The sequence below is a fragment of the Schistocerca nitens genome, chromosome 2 (assembly GCF_023898315.1).
Source record: "Schistocerca nitens isolate TAMUIC-IGC-003100 chromosome 2, iqSchNite1.1, whole genome shotgun sequence".
NCBI classification, from domain to species: domain Eukaryota; kingdom Metazoa; phylum Arthropoda; class Insecta; order Orthoptera; family Acrididae; genus Schistocerca; species Schistocerca nitens.
Window position 1 is genome coordinate 373,482,435 of NC_064615.1, and position 25,465 is coordinate 373,507,899.

The 25,465-nt window shown below is 42.1% G+C and overlaps 1 protein-coding gene across 3 annotated transcripts in view; it reads right to left on the reverse strand.

Annotated features, from left to right (window-relative positions):
• LOC126236204 (galactokinase-like) overlaps positions 1-25,465 on the reverse strand; it is a 131,135-nt gene that overhangs the window by 38,557 nt on the left and 67,113 nt on the right. For all 3 annotated transcript variants that reach the window (XM_049945316.1, XM_049945315.1, XM_049945314.1), the window contains exons 3-4: positions 16,475-16,601; positions 5,652-5,777 (exon numbers count right to left, since the gene is read on the reverse strand). In XM_049945316.1, the coding sequence (XP_049801273.1) occupies positions 5,652-5,777; positions 16,475-16,601 (253 nt within the window). The remainder of the gene's footprint in view (positions 1-5,651; positions 5,778-16,474; positions 16,602-25,465) is intronic.

Here is a 25,465-nt window from a genome sequence, read left to right on the forward strand (position 1 = left end):
CCCTGTCAGATTGTATACTCAATTTGCAGCTAAGTTAGCCCCTCTTCTAAGTATAATCTGTTGTAGATCCCTGGAACAAAAAGCCGCGACCAGTTCTTGGAAAAAGGCACAGGTCACACTTGCTTACAAGAAGGGTAGTAGAAGTGATCCACAAAACTACCACCCAATATCCTTTACATTGATTTGCTGTAGAATCTTAGAATATATTCTCAGCTCAACCATAATAGATATATTGATCACAATCCCAAACAGCATGGTTTTCGAAATCACCGATCATGTGAAACTCAACTCACACTTTTCTCACATGAAATACTGAAACATTTGGCTCAAGAGAGTCAGGTAGATGCAGTATTTCTTTATTTCAGAAAAGCATTTGACTCAGAACCACACCTCTGTTTATTGTCAAAAGTACAATCATGTGGGGTTGTTGTTGTTGTTGTTGTTGTGGTCCACAGTCCTGAGACTGGTTTGATGCAGCTCTCCATGCTACTCTATCCTGTGCAAGCTTCTTCATCTCCAAATAGTTACTGCAACCTGCATCCTTCTGAATCTGCTTAGTGTATTCATCTCTTGGTCTCCCTCTATGAGTTTTACCCTCCACGCTGCCCTCCAATACTAAATTGGTTATCCCTTGATGCCACAGAACATGTCCTACCAACCAATCCCTTCTTCTAGTCAAGTTAGGCCACAAACTCCTCTTCACCCCAATTCTATTCAATACCTCCTCATTAGTTATGAGATCTACTCATCTAATCTTCAGCATTGTTCTGTAGCACCACATTTCGAAAGCTTCTATTCTCTTCTTGTCCAAACTATTTATCGTCCATGTTTCACTTCCATACATGGCTATACTCCATACAAATACTTTCAGAAACGACTTCCTTGACACTTAAATCTATACTCGATGTTAACAAATTTCTCTTCTTCAGAAACGCTTTCCTTGCCATTGCCAGTCTACATTTTATATCCTCTCTACTCCGACCATCAGCAGTTATTTTGCTCCTCAAATAGCAAAACTCATTTACTACTTTAAGTGTCTCATTTCCTAATCTAGTTCCCTCAGCATCACCCAATTTAATTCGACTACATTCCATTATCCTCATTTTGCTTTTGTTGATGTTCATCTTATATCCTCCTTTCAAGACACTGTCCATTCCGTTCAGCTGCTCTTTCAGGTCCTTTGCTGTCTCTGACAGAATTACAATGTCATCGACGAACCTCAAAGTTTTAATATCTTCTCCATGGATTTTAATTCCTACTCCGAATTTTTCTTTTGTTTCCTTTACTGCTTGCTCAATATACAGATTGGATAACATTGGGGATAGGCTACAACCCTGTCTCTCCCTTTATGCCCCTTGACTCTTATAACTGCCGTCTGGTTTCTGTACAAATTGTAAATAGCCTTTCACTCCCTGTATTTTACCCCTACCACCTTCAGAATTTGAAAGAGTGTATTCCAGTCAACATTGTCAAAAGATTTCTCTAAGTCTAAAAATGTCAGAAACATAGGTTTACCTTTAATTAATCTATTCTCTAAGATAAGTCGTAGGGTCAGTATTGCCTCACGTGTTCCAATATTTCTACGGAATCCAAACTGATCTTCCCCGAGGTCGGCTTCTACCAGTTTTCCATTCATCTGTAAAGAATTCGCATTACTATTTTGCAGCTGTGACTTATTAAACTGATAGTTTGGTAATTTTCACATCTGTCAACACCTGTTTTCTTTGGGATTGGAATTACTATATTCTTCTTGAAGTCTGAGGGTATTTCGCCTGTCTCATACATCGTGCTCACCAGATGGTAGAGTTTTGTCAGGACTGGCTCTCCCAAGGCTGTCAGTAGTTCTAATGGAATGTTGTCTATTCCCGGGGCCTTGTTTCCACTCAGGTCTTTCAGTGCTCTGTCAAACTCTTCACGCAGTATCATATATCCCATTTCATCTACATCTACATCCTCTTCAAATTCCATAATATTGTCCTTAAGAACATTGCCCTGGTATAGACCGTCTATATACTCCTTCCACCTTTCTGCTTTCCCTTCTTTTCTTAGAACTGGGTTGCCATCTCAGCTCTTGATATTCATACAGGTGGTTTTCTTTTCTCCAAAGGTCTCTTTAATTTTCCTGTAGGCAGTATCTGTCTTACCCCTAGGGAGATAAGCCTCTAGAGCCTTATATTTGTCCTCTAGCCATCCCTGCTTAGCCATTTTGCAATTCCTGTCGATCTCATTTTTGAGACGTTTGTATTCCTTTTTGTCTGCTTAATTTACTGCATTTTTATATTTTCTCCTTTCATCAATTAAATTCAATATTTATTCTGTTACCCTAGGATTTCTACTAGACCTCGTCTTTTTACCTACTTTATCCTCTGCTGCCTTCACTACTTCATCCCTCAGAGCTACCCATTCTTCTTCTTCTGTATTTGTTTCCCCCATTCCTGTACATTGTTCCCTTATGCTCTCCCTGAAACTCTGTACAACCTCTGGTTTATTCAGTTTATCCGGGTCCCATCTCCTTAAATTGCCACCTTTTTGCAGTTTCTTCAGTTTTAATCTACAGTTCATAACCAATAGATTGTGGTCAGAGTCCACATGTGCCCCTGGAAATGTCTTACAATTTAAAACCAGGTTCCTAAATCTCTGTCTTACCATTATATAATCTATCTGATACCTTCTAGTATCTCCAGGCTTCTTTCACGTATACAACCTTCTTTCATGATTCTTGAACCAAGTGTTAGCTATGATTAATTTATGCTCTGTGCAAAATTCTACCAGGTAGCTTCCTCTTTCATTTCTTATACTCAATCCATATTCACCTACTACATTTCCTTCTCTCCCTTTTCCTACTATTGAATTCCAGTCACCCATGACTATCAAATTTTCGTCTCCCTTCACTTTCTGAATAATTTCTTTTATCTCATCATACGTTTCATCAATTTCTTCGTCATCTGCAGAGCTAGTTGGCATATTAACTTGTACTACTGTAGTAGGTGTGGGCTTCGTGTCTATCTTGGCCACAATAATGTGTTCACTATGCTGTTTGTAGTAGCTTACCTGCACTTCTATTTTTTTATTCATTATTAAACCTACTCCTGCATTACCCCTATTTGATTTTGTATTTATAACCCTGTATTCACCTGACCAAAAGTCTTGTTCCTCCTGCCACCGAACTTCACTAATTCCCACTATATTTAACTTTAATCTATCCATTTCCCTTTTTAAATTTTCTAACCTACCTGTGGGGTACTGAGTGTAATTTGTGACTGGATAGAGGACTTTTTGATAGGGAGGACACAGCAAGTTATCTCAGATGGAGAGACGTCATCATATGTAGAAGTAACTTCAGGAATGCCCCACAGAAATGTGTTAGGACCCTTGCTATTCATGTTGTATATTAATGACCTTGCAGGCAATATTAATATGAGGGTAATCCCAAAAGTAAGGTCTCCTATTTTTTTATAAGTACATAGACCTGTTTATTTCTACAATGATTTACATCAGTTTACAGCTTGAACGTTTAGCTATTTTTCGACATAATCACCATTTCTGTCGATGCATTTTTGTAAACGCTGTGGCAGGTTTTGTATGCCCATGTCATACCAGCTCACCGCCATGCTGTTCAGAACATTATGAACCTCTTCTTTCACCTCGTCGTTGGAGCTGAATCGCTGGGACCACAATTAATGCTGACAAGTACTGTGAGACTCTGAAAAAACTCAAACGGGCAATTCAGAACCAGAGAAGAGGAATGTTGAGCAATGGCGTACACATTCTCCATGAAAACGCTCGCCCACACATTACTTGGCAAACCGTTGCTCTCCTACAACAGTTTCAGTGAAACGTAATCACCCACCCACCTATATTCCTGACTTGGTGCCCAGTGACTATCACCTGTTCCCTAGGTTAAAAGAATATTTGGCCAGAAAGCAATTCAGCTGCGATGACGAGGTGAAAGAAGAGGTTCATAACTTTCTAAACAGCACAAAAATGCTTCAACAGAAATGGTGATTATGTCGAAAAATAGCTAACTGTTCAAGCTGTAAACTGATGTAAACCATTGTAGAAATAAACAGGTCTATGTACTTACAAAAAAATAGGAGACCTTACTTTTTGGATTACCCTCGTGGTAACCTCAGATTTTTTGCAGATGATACAGTTATCTATAATGAAGTACTATCTGAAAGAAGCTGCATAAATATTCAGTCAGATGGTGCAAAGACTGGCAATTTGCTTTAAATGTTCAGAAATTGAAAACTGTGCACTTCACAAAATGAAAAAAATGTAGTATCCTATAATATCAGTGAAACAATGGGAAATCCAGGATGGATTGTAGCACTGTTATGAAAAGCATAGTTCCTACTCAGCATATAGCAACTATCCTTTTCATAATATTATAACATCAATGAGTCACTGTTGGAACTGGTCATCTCATACAAATGGGGTGTAACATGTTGTAGGGAAATGAAATGGAGTGACCACATAGGCTCAGTTGTGGATAAAGCAAGTGGTAGAATTCAGTTTATTGGCGGAATACTGGGGAAGTGCAATCAGTCTACAAAAGAAATGGCTTACAAATCACTCATGCAACCTGTTCTAGAATACTGTTCAGGTGCGTGGGACCCATACCAAATTTGACTAACAGGGGATATTGAATGTACACCAGAGAAGGGAAGCACGAATGGTAACAGGCTTGTTTGATTCAAGAGAGAGTTTCACAGTGATACTGGAGGAACTGAACTGGAAGACTCTTGAAGACAGACATAAACTATCCTGAGAAAGTCTATTAACAAAATTTCAAGAACTGTCTTCAAGTGACGATTCTAGGAATATGCTACAATCTCCAATGTATCACTCACACTGGTATCATGAGGATAAAATTAGAATAATTACTGCACATGCAGATGCATTCAAACAATCATTCTTCCTGTGAATGGAGTGGGAAGAAACCCTAATAACTGGTACATGTAGGTGTTAAACATGCCTTCCTGACTTTGTGAACATGTGGAGTGGCCTCGCGGTTTGAAGCGCCTTGTCGCAGACTGCATGGCCCCTCCCGCCGGAGATTCCAGTCCTCCTTCGGGCATGTGTGTGTTGTTCTTAGCATAAGTTAGTTTTTGTAGTGTGTAAGTCTAGGGACCAATGATCTGAGAAGTTTGGTTCCTTAGAAATTCACACACATTTGAACGCACTCTGACTGTGTGAGTAACACTGTGTCCATTAACTGATCACTTTGAGAAGCACAGAGGTATATTCTGAAGTAGTGCTGTGACATTAATACATAATGTGATATTTATATGTGATATAGTATAATTTTTTTATTGTCAAATAGAAAGTAAACATATTGTTTTTCTCCTAAACAGTCTCTACTTTAATAAAAATTATAATGCCAGGACATATAGAAGAAGTTTTTCTAAAAAATCTGTCAAAATCTGACAGAAATGGTTGCAGGCTAATTATTACTTTCTGAAATAGCTGGCAGACAAAATATTCCATTAACAAATAAATACTTTTTATTGTGGAGTAAAGTAGATGGAAATTAAGAGTTTAATGTCTCATCAACAGTGCAGTCATTAGGGATGCTATATATGTTTGTTTATTTATTTTATTATTATTATTATTTTTTTTTGAGTGAAACTTCTAAAGTCTTCACTGACCTGCAATCAATAAGTAAGGCACTGCCTTCTTTGGCCATCACTGAAATAAACTGGTCCATAATGCCACAAGGCATGTTCGCAAATGTATGTTCAGCTTTCTGACATGCTAACGCCTTGTCTTGGAGGCTGAAACAAAAAAATATCACACCATATATAGAAAAAAAAGAGTGTCCATTTTTGTTTATAATTCATACAAATCTATAGTTTTATTCTGGTCTTGACAAAATTCTGCACACTTTACCTTCAAGACAAGAGGAAAATCACTATCTGCATAAGATTTGTAATCTGATTTGAAACATATTATGTACATAATATGCAAAGGGGAACAGTTGTTATCAAAAATCTTCAAAAGTTCTTGGCTTATTAACTTCAAATTTCTACTTGATCTCCGAATGAGCATTTGGGCAGAGACGGCTATATATTCAAAGCCCTTGGCCAATTTACTTCAAATTTCTTGGCTGATTTACTTCAAAGTTCTACATTCAGGAGACACAATGAAGAAAATTAATGAAAAGTTGAATGCCTTACAAACAAAATAACTCCGATCATGAAAATAAATTACGGCGGCAAAATCCATGTTGAAGATAGCACCATCAGACATCACTAGAGCATGTGATGAGTGAAATCTCGAGAATTTAACAGAAACACGATTGCAAACTCTTATTTATTGATTAGTTGTCATTGTTACTTATTGAATATACCCTACAAGATATTTTAGTCTGTGTTTCTCAGTAACTTTTATTATGAAAACCTGCATTGTCATACAAATGCTAAGGCAGATCATGGATATAGTACCAACAGAAGTCACTAGATTGCATGCTGATCAAAATAACAAACAAAACCCACGATTTTCCGAGCTGTTTGTACAATTTGAGTCGTGCTTAAGCACATCCCTACTCAAGACCATGAAAATTGAGCTCAAACAATGCCTTTGATTAAAATGATAGCAGTTTCCTATGTGTCTTCCATTTGCTGTGAGTATCAACAAGGCACAGCACCAATTACTTTATGTTGCAGATATCAAACCTGTGCAATACCAGGCACTGCAGTACAACATAAAAAGGAAATTTTTCATGCTTCCTGTCAAGTTTACTTGAATATACACCGAATCACCAAAGAAACTGGTATAGGCTTGCGTATTCAAATACAGAGATATGTAAGTAGGTAGAATATGGTGCTGTGGTCGGCAATGCCTATATAAGACAACAAGTGTCTGGTGCAGTTGTTACATTCGTTACTGCTGCTACAATGGCAGGTTATCAAGATTTAAGTGAGTTTGAACATCGTGTTATAGTTGACGCAGGAGCAATGGGACACAGCATCTCCAAGGTAATAATGAAGTGGGGATTTTCCCATGTGACCATTTCATGAGTATACCATGAATATCAGGAATCCAGTAAAACATCAAATATCTGACATCGCTGTGACCAGAAAAAGATCCTGTACAAACAGGACCAATGACAACTGAAGAGAATCATTCAACATGACAGAAGTGCAACCCTCCTACAAATTACTGCAGATTTCAATGCTGGGCCATCAACAAGTGTCAGCATGCAAACCATTCAATGAAGCATCATCGATATGGGCTTTCAGAGCCGAAGGCCCACTCATGTACCCTTGATGACAGCATGACACAAAGCTTTACATCTCGCCTAGAAACGTTAACCTGATATTGGACTGTTGATGACTGGAAACATCTTGCCTGGTTGGACAAGTCTTGTTAAAAATTGTATGAAGTCGGTGGATGTGTACAGTTATGGAGGCAACCTCATGAACTACTGTAATGGACCTTGCATGTCAGCAGGGGACTGTTCAAGTTGGTGGAGGCTCTGTAAGGATGTGGGGCATGTGCAGCTGGAGTGATATGCAGCCCCTGAAATGTCTAGATATGACTCTGACAGGGGACATACATAAAAGCATCTTGTCTTATCACCTGCATCTATGCGTGTCCATTGTGCATTCCAGCAGGACAATGCGACACCCCACATGTCCAGAATTGTTACAGAGTGGGTCCAGGTACAGTCTTCTGAGTTTAAACACTTCCACTGGCCACCAAAGTTGCCAGACATGAATATTATTTAACTTATCTGGGATGTCTTGCAACATGCTGTTCAGAAGAGATCTCCTGCCCCCCTCCCTATACTCTTATGGATTTATGGACAGCCCAGCAAGATTCATGGTATCAATTCCCTCCATCACTACTTTAGACATTAGTTGAACCCACACCTTGTCGTGTTGTGGCACTCCTGCATGCTACACAATATGAAGCAGGTGTACTGGTTTCTTTCGCTCTTCAGTGTATAAACAAATAAGACAATTTGCAAGATTCAGTATGTGGGAATTACATGGATGTAAGCATTCACTTGGTGCAGAATGCATTAAAATCGAACCAAAAGTAAAGAAAGTCAATAACGGAAATTTGAGAATGGTAATAAAAAAAATATTACAATAGTAATGTGGTTGTGATATTATAAAAACTGAAAAGGGAAGAGGAACCAAGGTGAAGCCAAGTTGGGGGTGATAGATACCTGGAAAATAACTAGGGGATCTGGTAAAAGTGAGGGAAGGCATAGTGCAAAATAATGTTGACACTCGCATTCATATTCCCATCATTTATGCAATCACAGTTAATGTCAAATACTGTTATACTTTGTAATTCAGTATATTACTTTGAATTTTATACAATTTGTTTTAAAGCACTAAAATTTTCATGTATTTTAATTTTTATTATCATAAGGATTGGTTCTGGTGTTTTTCATTATTATTATTTTGTTTATTTATTTGTTTATTTTCATTACACAACTTCCCTCACTTTCTTAAGTTCTCTTCCTTCCTCTTTCACCAGTACTCCTTCATCCGTTGGCTCACTCGTGCATGTTATTCTGCTGAGAATCCTCTGTTCTTCCTCGTTTTCTCCTCTAAGAATTCCTTCACCTCCAACTTTTTTCCTAAAGATCTGCCAGTTCACAATTCATTCTGCTGTGATCCTGCATTTTTCTAGATCCCACTGCACTTCTTTCACACATGGAGCTTGAGTTTTCCTGTTCTCCTGGAAGAGAAGAATCTTGTTGGCGAGCCTCCTCATTCCATTTTTTTAATATGTCCATAGAAAGACAGTCTTCTTTTCTTCATTGTGGTGGTGATATTTTCAAATCGTTGATAAAGTTCTTGATTTGATCTGAAGCAGAACGTAAATTCATTTGATATTTTTCTGGGTCGAAGAATCTTTCTTGGGAATGTCCTTTCTTTCTTCTCCAAGTCTGAAAGTCCCTTCTTGGCTATTGTCTCAGATGCATATAAACATTCAGGTTTGACGACTGTGCTGTAGTGTCGGAACTTGGCCTGGTATGAGAGTGATTAGATTTGTATGTGTTCTGACACAATCTGAATGCTATTTCCATTTTTCTTGCCCATTCTTCAATTGATGCCTTTTCATTGTTGTTTGGTGTCAAAATCCCGCCTAGGTACTTGAACCTCTGAACTCTTTTGATGTCGCCATACTTGGTCCTCATTGTCCAGACTGGATCAGTGGCATTTACGTTCATATATTGTGTCTCCTCAAAATATATTTGCAATCCTGCCTTCACTGCTGTTTCCTTGAGTACTTCAATCTGTTTAGTTGAAATTTGCAGATTCTCTGCAAAAAAACACTATATCAATGCAAATGCAAGGCATTCAAATGTAAGCCCAGACTGTTAGCAGCCTAGCCTAATTCCATTTGGAATGTTGAACTGACGCATTTCTTTTCACCATTCCCTGATGACTTTTTCTAAAACACAGTTGAACAAGATCGGAGAGAGACTGTCTCCTTGTCTCAAACCTGTTGTGATTTCAAAGGGCTCTGACAGTTCTCCTAAAAATTTAATTTGTGATCAGGTGTTTGTTAGTGTTTGCTGAATAAGTGTCATCGTCTTATCATCTAGTCCAAATTCTTTCAGCAATTCTACTAATGTGCCTTTTTAAAGTCCACAAATTATAATTACGTGAGTGCTGTGGCTGACTGAAGTTCATACTGGCTATGGCTCGTAAACTGGCCAGTACAGTGGGTGTGTCAGTCAAGTAAGCAATGAAGTAATATTTCCACTGACAGAAACGGATAAAGGAAAAGTAAGCCCACCTGACAACTCCCCTTTTTAAAATGGGCTGATACTTTTGTATGATTAAAATTTTATAAGATAGTTTGAACAGTGTTGAGAGTCTGGAGCAGGTAGCACATTTTATGCTATAGAAAATAAGTTTCTAGGAATAAAGGAGGTGGGAGGAGGTAGTTGGATGGAAGCTATAGATTTTTGGTGGCTAGTGGTAGTCTGAAGCTTAAGTAGCTTCCTCAGACCACCTAGAGATTGTTTTCTGGCTGCAGGAACATAAAGATATTATACAGTAAACTACTGTTACAGTTTAAAGGGAGCTGGTGAAAAACAGCAGTGATGGTTTAACCCTTTGTATTCCAGCAGCAAGTGTTGCTCAACATTGCAAATTTTGTTTTCCACTCCGATGTGAAGCCCCATTTGACATGATTTTTTGTAGCTCTCATATGCTCCATTCTCAAAGCTGACTATACTAGGTATCAATGCTGAATAATTCTGCCATCTAGGAATACTTTTGTATTCTGCGTATTGAGATAAAAGTGAAAACAAGAATGACAATGGTTTTGATGATAACAGTTATTCATTCGTGAACAATTCAACTGAAATGATGATGAAAACAGTCCACCCAGAAGAATGTTTCAAAAAATAGCACAGAATGAAATATTTTGTGTTGTAGTGCTTATGTAAATACACTCCTGGAAATTGAAATAAGAACACCGTGAATTCATTGTCCCAGGAAGGGGAAACTTTATTGACACATTCCTGGGGTCAGATACATCACATGATCACACTGACAGAACCACAGGCACATAGACACAGGCAACAGAGCATGCACAATGTCGGCACTAGTACAGTGTATATCCACCTTTCGCAGCAATGCAGGCTGCTATTCTCCCATGGAGACGATCGTAGAGATGCTGGATGTAGTCCTGTGGAACGGCTTGCCATGCCATTTCCACCTGGCGCCGCAGTTGGACCAGCGTTCATGCTGGACGTGCAGACCGCGTGAGACGACGCTTCATCCAGTCCCAAACATGCTCAATGGGGGACAGATCCGGAGATCTTGCTGGCCAGGGTAGTTGACTTACACCTCCTAGAGCACGTTGGGTGGCACGGGATACATGCGGACGTGCATTGTCCTGTTGGAACAGCAAGTTCCCTTGCCGGTCTAGGAATGGTAGAACGATGGGTTCGATGACGGTTTGGATGTACCGTGCACTATTCAGTGTCCCCTCGACGATCACCAGTGGTGTACGGCCAGTGTAGGAGATCGCTCCCCACACCATGATGCCGGGTGTTGGCCCTGTGTGCCTCGGTCGTATGCAGTCCTGATTGTGGCGCTCACCTGCATGGCGCCAAACACGCATACGACCATCATTGGCACCAAGGCAGAAGCGACTCTCATCGCTGAAGACGACACGTCTCCATTCGTCCCTCCATTCACGCCTGTCACGACACCACTGGAGGCGGGCTGCACGATGTTGGGGCGTGAGCGGAAGACGGCCTAACGGTGTGCGGGACCGTAGCCCAGCTTCATGGAGACGGTTGCGAATGGTCCTCGCCGATACCCCAGGAGCAACAGTGTCCCTAATTTGCTGGGAAGTGGCGGTGCGGTCCCCTACGGCACTACGTAGGATCCTACGGTCTTGGCGTGCATCCGTGCGTCACTGCGGTCCGGTCCCAGGTCGACGGGCACGTGCACCTTCCGCCGACCACTGGCGACAACATCGATGTACTGTGGAGACCTCACGCCCCACGTGTTGAGCAATTTGGCGGTACGTCCACCCGGCCTCCCGCATGCCCACTATACGCCCTCACTCATAGTCCGTCAACTGCACATACGGTTCACGTCCACGCTGTCGCGGCATGCTACCAGTGTTAAAGACTGCGATGGAGCTCCGTATGCCACGGCAAACTGGCTGACACTGACGGCGGCGGTGCACAAATGCTGCGCAGCTAGCGCCATTCGACGGCCAACACCGCGGTTCCTGGTGTGTCTGCTGTGCCGTGCGTGTAATCATTGCTTGTACAGCCCTCTCGCAGTGTCCGGAGCAAGTATGGTGGGTCTGACACACCGGTGTCAATGTGTTCTTTTTTCCATTTCCAGGAGTGTATATTTGAATGAAAGTGCACATTTTGTTTTAGTGTACACCCTACTTGTTGGTCAGTGGTGTCACTGTTTCCACAAAGAGACTCATACAGTTCTCTGTGGCACACTCGCTGCCCAGGCAGTGATTATTTAAATAAGAGTGCACAGAAGTGCCCTGCATTGCAGAATGCAAAGGGTTAATATGGTCCATGCTTCGATATTATACAGGATGATCATTAATAAAACCGACAAACTGCAGAGACAATTTCCTGGCTGGAAATGGAGGAAAAGTGGTCCTATGAATATGTGTCCCAAAATGCATTGTTGCCACGGTAGGTGGCACTGATGAACGGAAGTTCCTCTGACCACATGTCATATGTTCCTTGTGTGTTGCAGGCTGTGTGATTCACACAGTATACTGTAGGCAGTCAAATGGTCTCGTATTCATGTTGGTAACAAGCTGAGATGGTGTCTGTGCACAGCCAAAGAGATAGAAACAGTTGAGAGGCAGCATGGATATACCAAAACCAGTACCGTCACAGACACCCACCATATTGCACAACATTTCGAGCTCTTTTTGGGCATTTGTGTGATAATGGGTTCTTTCAGACAGACAAATGTGCAGGGAGGTGGCGGACTGTGCGCACACCAGTTCTGGAGGATTGAGTTCTGCAGGGTACTGAGATGAACCCTAGTACAAGCTCCAGGCAACTGGTTTGCCAACGTGATGTAAGCCAGAGTATGAGTATGTGTATCCTGCACAACAACCGCTGCTGTTACTATTGCCTGCAATGAGTGCACAGATTATCAGCAACAGATTTCCCTCTATGAGAAGGATTTTGTTTATGTTTTTTGCACTAGAACGTGTGAATGAGTATGGCAACCCAGCAGATCTAACACACATATTGGAATCTCAAGCTTCTCGATGAAACTCTACCAGTGAAGGGGATAGCAAAATATCTATGGGTAACCCTGAATGAGAAACTATCGTGGACCCCTCACGTAAGGAGTACCTGCTCCAAGGCAAAAGGTAATTTATTGAGTACCAGGAGACCTTGTGGTAAAAACTGGGGCTTAAGCCCCAAGAGTATGTACTGGATATACCCCACAGTAGTAAGACCTATGATCACTTAAGGGGCTACAGTGTGGAGGAAAAAGGTAGAAGAGCGGGTAGCCACTAAGGAGCTTGCTATGGTGCAGAGACTGGCATGCTTAGCCATTACAAGTGGAATTAGCAGCACACCCACTGCTGGAATGGAAACCATGCTGGACATGCCCCATTACACCTGTGGGTAAAGATGGAGGCAGCAGCTGGAGCACATAGGTTAAAGACTGGCAAGAACTGGAACTCACTGAGGTATCCAGGATCTCACACTAAAATACTGAGCGAGAGAAACATAGGTACAGATAGGTACAGTTGGGGAAATGCCGGCCGACTATATAATAACACCCAGCTGCTTCAACAAGCCTTTCAATGCAGTAATTGGAAGTAGAGAGCTCTGGGAGAACAAATTTTGACACTGTACTGGGGACATAGTCTGGTTCACTGATCGTTTGAAAATAGACCAAGGTGTTGGGGCTGGGGTATACAGGGTGCAGCCAAGGCTGGAGACTGCAATCTCTTTAGGGAAGATGGCCACTGTGTTTCAAGCAGAAGAACTGCTATCAGGGTGTGTGGAGGAGAATTTGCAGAGGTGCTACAGAGGTCATAGCATTTTTGTTTATTCAGACAGCCAAGCAGCCCTGAAAGCACTGGCAGCCTCTGCAACAAGATCAACGATTGTGACAGAATGCCACAAAGTCATTTTTTTGCTAGGGGAAAGCAATAAGGTAAACCTATTTTTGGTCCCTGGTCACTCAGGCATTGGTGGTAATGAGCAAGCTGATAGGTTGGCCAGGATAGGGGCAATGGCACCATTTATTGGACCAGAACCTGCCCTGACAATCACCAAGGCAATGATCAAAATAAAACTATGAGACTGGACAAGGAGACAGCATGCAGAATATTGGGCTAGGTACAAAAGCAAAAACATGGCAAGGTATTGATGCTGAAGCCTGTTCTAAGAGAAGTCTATCAATCCTGGGCTTGAACTGGAGGGAAATGAAACTCATGGTTGGACTATTGACAGGCCATGGGAATTTCCAAAAACACCTACATACAATGGGGATAATAGAAGAAGACCCCAAATATAGGATGTGTGGTGTGGGCGAGGAAACAGCATCCCTGATAAAATCAGATCAAATCAAATCAGTACCATATTTTAGCCTTCCATAATTATGTAGCTTAATTCACTTGATAGCTCCTGACCACAGAACTCTGTTTTGTTTTCATTTGACGTCAGAGCTGTAAATGAAGAGGAAGTGGCAAAAATCATTAAACGTAAACATGAGTCATGTGGAGACTAACCCCCCTCCCCACTACACATCAAACTGCTCTGCACATGGGTGAATTTGATAACTTGCCCGTTTGCCCATGCAGTCACAGCCTTGAGAACAATGACTTTGCATCATGTTAAATTGGCAGTGTTTATTGCCTGTTGGCTAACTGATATGCTGCTACAGTGCAGTGTATCCCATGTTGCCTCACACTCAATGGAGTCTGTGAGAACCTGTACTTTTCCTGAACCACACCCTAAGTGCTGTAACATGACAGTGGCTTCCACAGAGAAAGAAAGGTGATGGGCCCTCTGCTGCATAACATTACCCAACTGCAAAATAGCATAAAGTCTACCACCCAATTGTAATTTGGTGTCGATAGGATCTTGCTTGTGAGAAATTAATATAGCTTCTATTGAAGGAGGTAGTTTTAGCATCAAAATCCAACATAATGTGTTGTTGGCAAACTGTCTGAAGTAATTGCACTTTGCAAAAGCCATCATAATTGCAGTGGATTTCTAAGTCCCAGCACTTCTTCATAAAGCACCAGCCATAATTGTTGCTCTAATAACAGCAGTTTAATAGTCTCAAACTTGTTTGAGCTCGGTAGAGAATCAATTAAGTCACAAATAAGATATGAGAGTTCACCTAAGTTATTCAGAATGGGAACAAACTTGAACATATCATCTTGAATATTGTAGCCATGTAGAATTAGCCTACACTATTAAACCATGTATTGGGTTGATCCAGTTGGAATGCTGAAAGTTTAGGCACCATACACATTTTAACTGTTGTATCACTGAGCACTTGTTGAATTTATAAGGTTCTGCCCATTATGTGTGGTGAGAGTTCTGGAAATTATCTCAACACAGATGAGCACCTGGTGCATTTAATATGTGGATGTGCTGCAAAACCAGCATGGTAACACGGTTGAGGCATGCAGCATTTGGGTCCTAAGGTTGTGTAATGGTTTTCTCAGCCAACATAGTTGACAGGTTAAATACCAGAGCAGGAGCCAAATTGCTGAATATTGTATTTGGTTCCCATGGACAATTTGAGGAAAGTGTGGCAGGCACGAACAATGAGTTGTAGACTGGGGCAGTAGAGAAATCATTATAACTGACACCCAGTTCCCATGGCAGAGTGGCAGGGTGCGCAGCTGACAGGAAGATAATGTTTTGTATCACTGCAGTAGCATCTGAGTGATGGAGTCTGGCCATCTTATTCCATCCATTGTGAGTGAAATGATGACCGAATGAAGTTTGTTGTCAGCTGCTATGTCACAGATGGAATGTCTTGATTGCTTCTGGCAAAGCTACAGTAGGCCATTGTTCATTTAGTAACATGTGGTGTTCAACATGGAAGAATGAGCAGTCCACTATTTTCAGGATCACCATGGTAGTTAACAAGTCACTGAGTGTTGGTTATAAGCAGCTGACACTCACAATTTAGCCCATCAACTACTTTATTGCTACTTTGTACATATCACATAATTTAACTTGGTCATCAGTATCTCAGGCAACGGCCTTGCCGCAGTGGCTACACCGGTTCCCGTGAGATCACCGAAGTTAAGCGCTGTCGGGCGTGGCCGGCGCTTGGATGGGTCACCATCCCGCCGCCATGTGCTGTTGCCATTTTTTTCGGGGTGCACTCAGCCTCGTGATGCCAATTGAGGAGCTACTCGACCGATTAGTAGCGGCTTCGGTCAAAGAATACCGTCCTAACGGTCGGGAGTGCGGTGTGCTGACCACACGCCCCTCCTTATCCGCATCCTCCTCGGAAGATGACACGGCGGCCGGACGGTCCCGGAAGGGCCACTTGTGGCCTAAAGACGGAGCTTTTTTTTTTTTTTTTTTTTTTTATCAGTATCTCATACATCCCACTAGAGAGTAAACCAAAGACCTCTCCTCATTCTTCATCTCGCTTGCAAAGAACCTACATTTTCTCTTTTTATTAATTCTCTAGGTATCAGTTTCTCGCAGAGACACCAATAATACATCTGCTTTCTGTAGCCTTACAAATTGCTCGGCTTCCATTTACAACCATTTCACCTGTACACAATGAAGAAGAACAGAGATACTATAAAAAGCAAAAAATTTACATCTTTGACAGAGACAATTGCTGGTACATATTTAACAAGACTACACACACACACACACACACACACACACATGCGTGCGCACGCATGTGAATGCCCCCCCCCCCCCCCCAATCATCATAGATTACAATATATTTTCTACTTTTGCTCTGCTTTACTTATCAAGCCTTACTTTGTTTTCTCTCCTGTAAGTGCCTCCAGAAATGTATAAACTCCAACCTCTAGAGCAGCACTGCTTGAAACACCTCCGCCAAGTGGAACACTTGAAGAAATGACAGCATTAAAGCCTGGGACTGCACCTGCAGGGATGAAGAATGGGACTGAGACAGCTTAAATTTTTTTGTACTAATGTATTAGTGATTGTTACAAACAGAGATAAAGGAGCTAAACAATATGTCAACGAACATGACTGATTCACACTTGCAAAAATAAACATTACAGTTTAATTTAATAATCTAAACAGTCCTGCTTTTAAAACTAAAAAAAAAAAAAACAATAATTCAGACCAACATGTGTTGCATAATGTTAGAAGTAGTAGAAGGGCAAAATATGTCTGTGAAAAAAAAAAAGGTCAAAAAATAAAAATACATTGAAAATGGACCAGGAATGGAAGATGATTGCCACCTACTGTTCTGTGTACAGCTGTTACTCTAGAAACCACTGACAAGTTAAAAGATTCAGTTTATTTACTCATCTTATCAAAAAACTGTATAAATATTTACTTCACACTGCGTTTTGTGTACAAAACTGAAAGGCAGGGTGACAATTCTTGAACTACATGGAAAAAAAGAAAGGAAATTAGTTACAAACTACAGCATGCACACACTTTATTCAACATGTAAACGTCACTACAGATATTCAGATTTAGGTTACGACATGTTTAATATGCCTGCCATCATTGGTGACGATGTGGTGCAGACAAATAGAGAAATTCCGCATGATCCACTGAAGTGACAGAACATCGATGCTGTCAGCGACTTCCTGAATGGCTGTTCTCAGCTCAGCAAAGGATTTGGAGTTATTGCTGTACACCTTGTCCTTGGTTCAAATGGCTCTGAGCACTATGGGACTCAACTGCTGAGGTCATTAGTCCCCTAGAACTTAGAACTAGTTAAACCTAACTAACCTAAGGACATCACAAACATCCATGCCCGAGGCAGGATTCGAACCTGCGACCGTAGCGGTCTCGCGGTTCCAGACTGCAGCGCCTTTAACCGCACGGCCACTGCGGCCGGCACACCTTGTCTTTAATATAGCCCATAAAAAGGAGTCACATGTGTTCAGATCTGAAGAATATGATGGTCAATCAAGGCCCATGCCAGTGGCTTCTGGGTACCCCAGAGCCAGAGTGCCATCTCCAAAGTGCTCCTCCAGGGCACCAAACACTCTTCTGCTTCAATGAGGTTGAGCTCTGTCTTGCAAGAACCACATCTTGTTGAAATCAGGGTAACTTTGGGTATTGGGGATGAAATCATATTCCAAAACCTTCACATACCATTTGGTATTCACCACGCCATCACGGACTATTGCACCAAATATTCTGTGACTGGACATTGCACACCACACAGTCACCAGTTGAGGGTGAAGAGACTTCTCAATCACAAAATGTAGATTCTCAGTCCCCCAAATGCACCAATTTTACTTGCTGATGAATCCATCCAAGTGAAAGTGAACTTCGTCGCTAAACCAAACCACATTCACATACTATTCCCATCATGACCCACAGCCAGCTGTGCAGCTGAACATCCTATTGCAAACCGTTCAGAAGTTATGATGATTTTATTAGATATAGTTTAATAACTGTCACCTCGTACGTAGCTTGTGTTCTTTTCCACAACTACCGTCCTGAGTCAATAACGTTTGTGAAGTTTCCCCAGTTATTAAGAACACTTGTTAAGGTTTTTAATAATGCCAGAGCCTTCAATAATCTTAATGGACACTTAATGTTTATGAATCATTTAGGAATAAAGGAGACAACTCACCAAAAGGCAGAAGTGCTGCGCTGTTGATAGGTGCACAAATAAAAGGTGCAGAGCTTTGCTAGCTTTTGGAATGAGATTCCTTTTTCAAGCTTGTAGGAAAAACATGCATGCATGCATGCACGTGCACACTCTCTCACACACACACACACACACACACACACACACACACACACACACACACACACACACACACATCTACATTCGTCTGTCTCCACGTACTGAGCTCAGGCAACTGTCAGATCTTTCCTGGCCCACGATGAGTATACTGGGGTGAGGTGGAGTGCAGGGTGGGCTGGGGTGAGGGATGGAGAGTGGTGGAAGGCAGGGATGGGGTTGAGCGGAAGTGTCTAGTGGCTTATGGGAGAGTGGGGAGCCATTTGTGGGCTAGCTAGTGGTGCAGTTAGAGGGGGCAGGTGGCAGACGGCTGGGCAAGACCTGCTGGATGCTTGCCCCCAACTCTCTCCCTGCCTCCCGCCACACTCTGTCCCTCACCCCACCTCACCCTGTATCCCCACCTCACCCCAGTACGCTCACCATGGGCCAGGAAAGAGCCAGCAGTTGGCTGAGCACAATGTAGGGAGACAGGCGTGTACATGTGAATGAGTGAGTGTGTGGTTGTGTGCATGTTTTTTCTACAAGCTTGAAAAAGGAATCTCATTCTGAAAGCTAGCAAAGCTCTGTACCTTTTGTTTGTGCACCTATCAACAATGCAGCACTTCTGCTTTTCAGTGGATCATCTCCTTTATTCCTAAATAATTCGTAATTCTCAACTGAAACTTAATGTTTGCAAGATATACACATGAATTAACAAATTATATCACCGATCTACAAAAACCTGTATAAAATACTGCTGCTTTTTCTCAGGCAGAGAGTATATGATTTAGATTACAAGATAACAAGAATAATTATCATGAAAAGATTTTGTGGCAGTAAAAGAAGTATAAGGAATAACCAGCTGCAATCCACACATAACCTAAGGAATCCAGTATGATCGGAAGGTGGCACTTTAGAGAGTCACTTTTCCTGATGAAGGAGAGAGTAAAGATTCAGGGAAAGAAGTATCCCAATGAGGGTAACAGTAAAGTAAGTTTGGAAATTCTATTATTGCGGAATAAACATGAAAATTGACTTTTATGTGTAAACAGCCCACAGGTCGCCCGTTTATGCAATTCTTTCTTTCTTTTGCCCGTCCTGCAGTTTTGCAGGGTCGGCACAGTTAGGACGGATTTGGCAAGGTTAATTTTAAAGGGTGGCCGGATGCCCTTCCTGCCACCACCCCACACCCCCCAGGCTGAAATCAGTGTACCCCAGCTGGTCTGCGTTGAGGGTAGTCCATGAAACAGTGTGAACTTGTTCAAATGTCTGTGAGGCGTGGAACTGAGGCAGAACGTGGAGACCAGCCTGGTATTCATCTAGCGGGATGTGGAAAACCACCTAAAAACCACATCCAGGCTGGCTGGCACACTGGCTGATGTCAGCAATCCACCAGGCAGATTCTATCCGGGGCCGGAGCACCTACCCGAATTGAGGATGCAGCGCATTAGCGCTCTTGGCTAACCTGGCAGGTCTTACTTATTTATGCGAAAGGTGAATATTCCATAGAGTTCGTAATATCTCATAAGTGAAGTACCAGCAGCGAAACACTTACTTATTAGACCACTAACAATTCTTTATTTTTATGATGTAAGGTGGAAATCCTATTATTGCGAAATAAATATGAAAATTGACTTGTATGTGTAAACAGCCCACAGGTCACTCATTTATGCAATGAAAGGAGTATATTCCATAGACCATGAACAATTCTTGATTATTATGATATAAGGTGGAATAATTATTAAGAAAAAGTATTCATGTGGACTATTGCAAGATTACAGTCATGTCTGAATTTTTTGTGAAGGTTCTATAATATTAGAGTGCTACATCTAGTGGAATAAGTGTATAGAGGAAGTACTGCTCTCAACACTTTTGGTTCAAAGCTTTCTTAAGTAACTCTCACTATCAACAGAGTCCATCAATATGTTATTTTTACCATATAATGTACATTTTAGGGTATAACGTTAGATAAATCTACACTCCTGGAAATTGAAATAAGAACACCGTGAATTCATTGTCCCAGGAACGGGAAACTTTATTGACACATTCCTGGGGTCAGATACATCACATGATTGCACTGACAGAACCACAGGCACATAGACACAGGCAACAGAGCATGCACAATGTCGGCACTAGTACAGTGTATATCCACCTTTCGCAGCAATGCAGGCTGCTATTCTCCCATGGAGATGATCGTAGAGATGCTGGATGTAGTCCTGTGGAACGGCTTGCCATGCCATTTCCACCTGGCGCCTCAGTTGGACCAGCGTTCATGCTGGACGTGCAGACCGCGTGAGACGACGCTTCATCCAGTCCCAAACATGCTCAATGGGGGACAGATCCGGAGATCTTGCTGGCCAGGGTAGTTGACTTACACCTCCTAGAGCACGTTGGGTGGCACGGGATACATGCGGACGTGCATTGTCCTGTTGGAACAGCAAGTTCCCTTGCCGGTCTAGGAATGGTAGAACGATGGGTTCGATGACGGTTTGGATGTACCGTGCACTATTCAGTGTCCCCTCGACGATCACCAGTGGTGTACGGCCAGTGTAGGAGATCGCTCCCCACACCATGATGCCGGGTGTTGGCCCTGTGTGCCTCGGTCGTATGCAGTCCTGATTGTGGCGCTCACCTGCATGGCGCCAAACACGCATACGACCATCATTGGCACCAAGGCAGAAGCGACTCTCATCGCTGAAGACGACACGTCTCCATTCGTCCCTCCATTCACGCCTGTCACGACACCACTGGAGGCGGGCTGCACGATGTTGGGGCGTGAGCGGAAGACGGCCTAACGGTGTGCGGGACCGTAGCCCAGCTTCATGGAGACGGTTGCGAATGGTCCTCGCCGATACCCCAGGAGCAACAGTGTCCCTAATTTGCTGGGAAGTGGCGGTGCGGTCCCCTACGGCACTACGTAGGATCCTACGGTCTTGGCGTGCATCCGTGCGTCACTGCGGTCCGGTCCCAGGTCGACGGGCACGTGCACCTTCCGCCGACCACTGGCGACAACATCGATGTACTGTGGAGACCTCACGCCCCACGTGTTGAGCAATTTGGCGGTACGTCCACCCGGCCTCCCGCATGCCCACTATACGCCCTCACTCATAGTCCGTCAACTGCACATACGGTTCACGTCCACGCTGTCGCGGCATGCTACCAGTGTTAAAGACTGCGATGGAGCTCCATATGCCACGGCAAACTGGCTGACACTGATGGCGGCGGTGCACAAATGCTGCGCAGATAGCGCCATTCGACGGCCAACACCGCGGTTCCTGGTGTGTCCGCTGTGCCGTGCGTGTGATCATTGCTTGTACAGCCCTCTCGCAGTGTCCGGAGCAAGTATGGTGGGTCTGACACACCGGTGTCAATGTGTTCTTTTTTCCATTTCCAGGAGTGTATTAAGATATGAATATATAATGCAAACTTCGCTCTGCATGGGTGATCTATATGAGCAAGAGGATAATGTTACTGACTGTGATGTAGATAAAACTGTTAACTGTTAGTGGAGATTGACCATAAACAGGAACACAAGACATCAAAATCAAAAGTCATAAACAGAGGGATGTATACATATCATTCATAATACTGAACAATTTGGTGGGAACAAGTGCTACACAAGACGCTTATGCTTTTGCACCTGAAGAATCTAGACCCAAAACTTATTTATGAGGGAGCAAGAAGGAAACATGAAAAAATTAAAACAATACAGGGAAGTTTAGGAAAAATGTAAAAGGATAATTAACTCAGCATAAATGAGCCAGACATAACATCTCTTCATATGGAGTTTGTTTCCAATGAAAATTCATATAAGTATTGAGTTACAACAATATACACAACATGATAGCTTATACCTATGGCTGACATTCCATCCATTGCTTATACTATGAACATAAATTTCTTAAGTTTTAAAACGTCATAAAATTTTCATTAACTGGGTTCTGTTACTACATTTTGTTTGTTTGGTTCAACTTATCTTTGTTCACATAACATATACAAATTAATTACATACACATTATCATGATACAATACAAGCACATGATACATTTATGCTTCATTTTATAGGTAGGCTTTTATCACTTATGGGAGCTCATTTCTTCCTTAGGTAGAGGAAGGAGAAAACATTGGAAAGAGGACTAAAACATTACGCATTGCTGGCCTAACTATACTTGGTGACGGCTCCTTTGTTTGGGAGAGGAGAAAGGAAATACTCATCTACTGGTTCAAGGATTTATGAGGAAATGTCAGTCGTTCAGTCATGGATTAGTTGCCAAGGAACTTCTGTTTTATGGAAATAATGTGTACTGACTAATCATTCTTGTAGTATTGTGTTGTTTCTTCACATGATAGTGCTATTTATTTCAATTCATGTGTTGCTTAGTGTGAATAACCTTTGTATAAATATCCTTATAACTAAATTGTTTACTAGAGGTGCAGCCCATTTCTTCATTTGGTACCTGCAACTTTTGACGTAATTCTCTTCTTCTGCACTGTGACGATCACTGGTCACTGAAAGAAAAAATTTAAAACTAACTTAAAACTAATTGCATTACATAGCTCGATGGCCAGTGATACAGTTGGTCATTGCATATGTCAACAGATATTTCCATACTTTGTTTAAATTTGTAGACATTCGTTTATTATGTTACCCATTATGATCATTTACTCTGCAAAGAAAATTATTTGACATTTCTTATGGCATTGTCATTTGTCCTTAGCTTACATGTCTCGTATAATTTTTAATGCTTCCTTTTGCTTGTAAATATGTTGTATATAGCTTAGTATTTAATTAAATTTCTGTGTACATATATCAATAGGTTCCTTAGTTCTTAGGCAGTAGATGTATTTGTGTAGTATTTCCGTTTACTTTGTATTTAAGTTAAGTACTTGTACCTATCGTATTCCTATTTGGTTGTGCCTTCTGCCAGTCTGTTGCGCATGTACACAGGTCAATGCCTCCTCTGCTACTAATGACGTCAGTGCGTATTTTTGAGCACAGACAGCTGATCCATAAGCTGATTTTGTTTATACCTTTGCTTCACATTAAGCAGTGTATTTCTTCTCATTGCTGTTAATTTTATGCCTACATGTACAAATGAAAAGAATTACTTATGCCTATACACATTACTTTATCTTAAGAAAAATTACACTTTGAGTTATGTACAATGTGTACAATTATCTTGCGACAGAAAGAAAAAATGCTACCTAGCTTCATCATTCTATAAAAGCTTTTATATCTTTGTGAGGTGGAGACCCTTTTTCCGTTTTCTCATAGACTAATCTGTACGTCCCAGGGAATGGTATTTTGGAAATTACATATGGTCCTGAATAGAGTAATTGCCACTTCTTATTCAGTTTACCAAATTTTATTGATTTAGGGTGTGTCCGTAAGAGGACTCGTTGCCCTTCAAAAAATTGTGTAACACATTTCAGTTTCTTATTATGAATTTTCTTTCTATACTCAGCCCTGTTTCCTAGTGTAACCATTGCTTCTTTGATTTTACCCCTACCACTCCCCACACTCCCACCTTCTACATGCTTCCTGAAGTCCATAAACCCAACCACCCAGGATGCCCCATTGTGGCTGGTTACTGTGTCCCCCCTGAGAGAATCTCTGCTCTCAGAGACCAACACCTTCAACCTATTACCCTGAACCTATCCTCCTATATAATAGATACCAACCATTTCCTTGACCGACTCTCCACAGTTCCTGTCCCTTTACCATACGGTGCCCTGCTCGTCACTATTGATGCCACCTCCCTGTACACTTACATTCCTAATGCCCATGCCCTTACTGCTATCGAACACTACCTTTCCAGACACCCTATGGATTCCAAACCAACAACCTCCTTCCTAGTCTCCATGACCAACTATATCCTCACCCACAATCACTTCTGCTTTGAAGGCATTGCCTACAAACAAATACGTGGTACGGCTATGGCCACCTGCATGGCACCATCCTATGCTAACCTATTCATGGGCTATCTAGAGGAAGCCTTCTTAAAAACCCAGAATCCTAAAACCCTCACCTGGTCAGATTCACTGATGAGATCTTTGCTATCTGGATTGAAGGTGAGGACACCTTATTCACATTCCTCCAGAACCTCAACAACTTCTCCCCCATTTGCTTCACCTGGTCCTACTCAACACAACAAACCACCTTCCTAGATGTTGATCTTCACCTCAGAGATGGCTAAATCAGTACCTCCATCCATATCAAACCTAATAACTACCAGCAACACCTCCACTTCGACAGCTGCCACCCATTCCATACCAAGAAGCCCCTTCCGTAAAGCCTAGCCACCTGTGGTCGTCGCATCTGCAGTGACGAGCAGTCCCTCTCAAAATATACTGAGGATCTCACTGAAGCCTTCACTGACTGTAATTATCCTCCCATCCTTGTACAAAAACAAATCTCCTGTGCCTTATCTTTCCAGTCTCCCACAACCTTCCAAAGTCCCACAGTCCAGCCACAGAGGAGCATTCCCCTTGTAACTCAGTACCATCCGGGACTGGAGCAACTGTATTACAATTCTCCACCAGGGTTTCGATTACCTCTCGTCGTGCCCTGAAATGAGAAATGTCCTGCCCACTATCCTTCCCACCCCTCCTACCATGGTATTCCGCCATCCACCGAACCTACACAATATACTCGTCCATCCTTACACAACCCCTGCTCCCAATCCCTTACCTCATGCCTCATACCCTTGTAATAGACCTAGATGTAAGACCTGTCCCGTACATCCTTCTACCACCACCTACCCCAGTCCGGTCACTAACGTCACCTATCCCATCAAAGGCAGGGCTACCTCTGAAACCAGTCATGTGATTTACAATCTAAGCTGCAGCCACTGTGCTGCATTCTATGTAGGCATGACAACCAATAAGCTGTCTGTCCACATGAATGGCCACTGACAAACTGTGGCCAAAAAACAAGTGGACCACCCTTCTACTGAACACGCTGCCAAACATGATATCCCTCATCTCAATAACTGCTTCATCACAGCCTCTGCCATATGGATCCTTCCCACCAACACCAGCTTTTCTGAATTGCGCAGGTGGGAACTTTCTCTGCAATACATCCTACA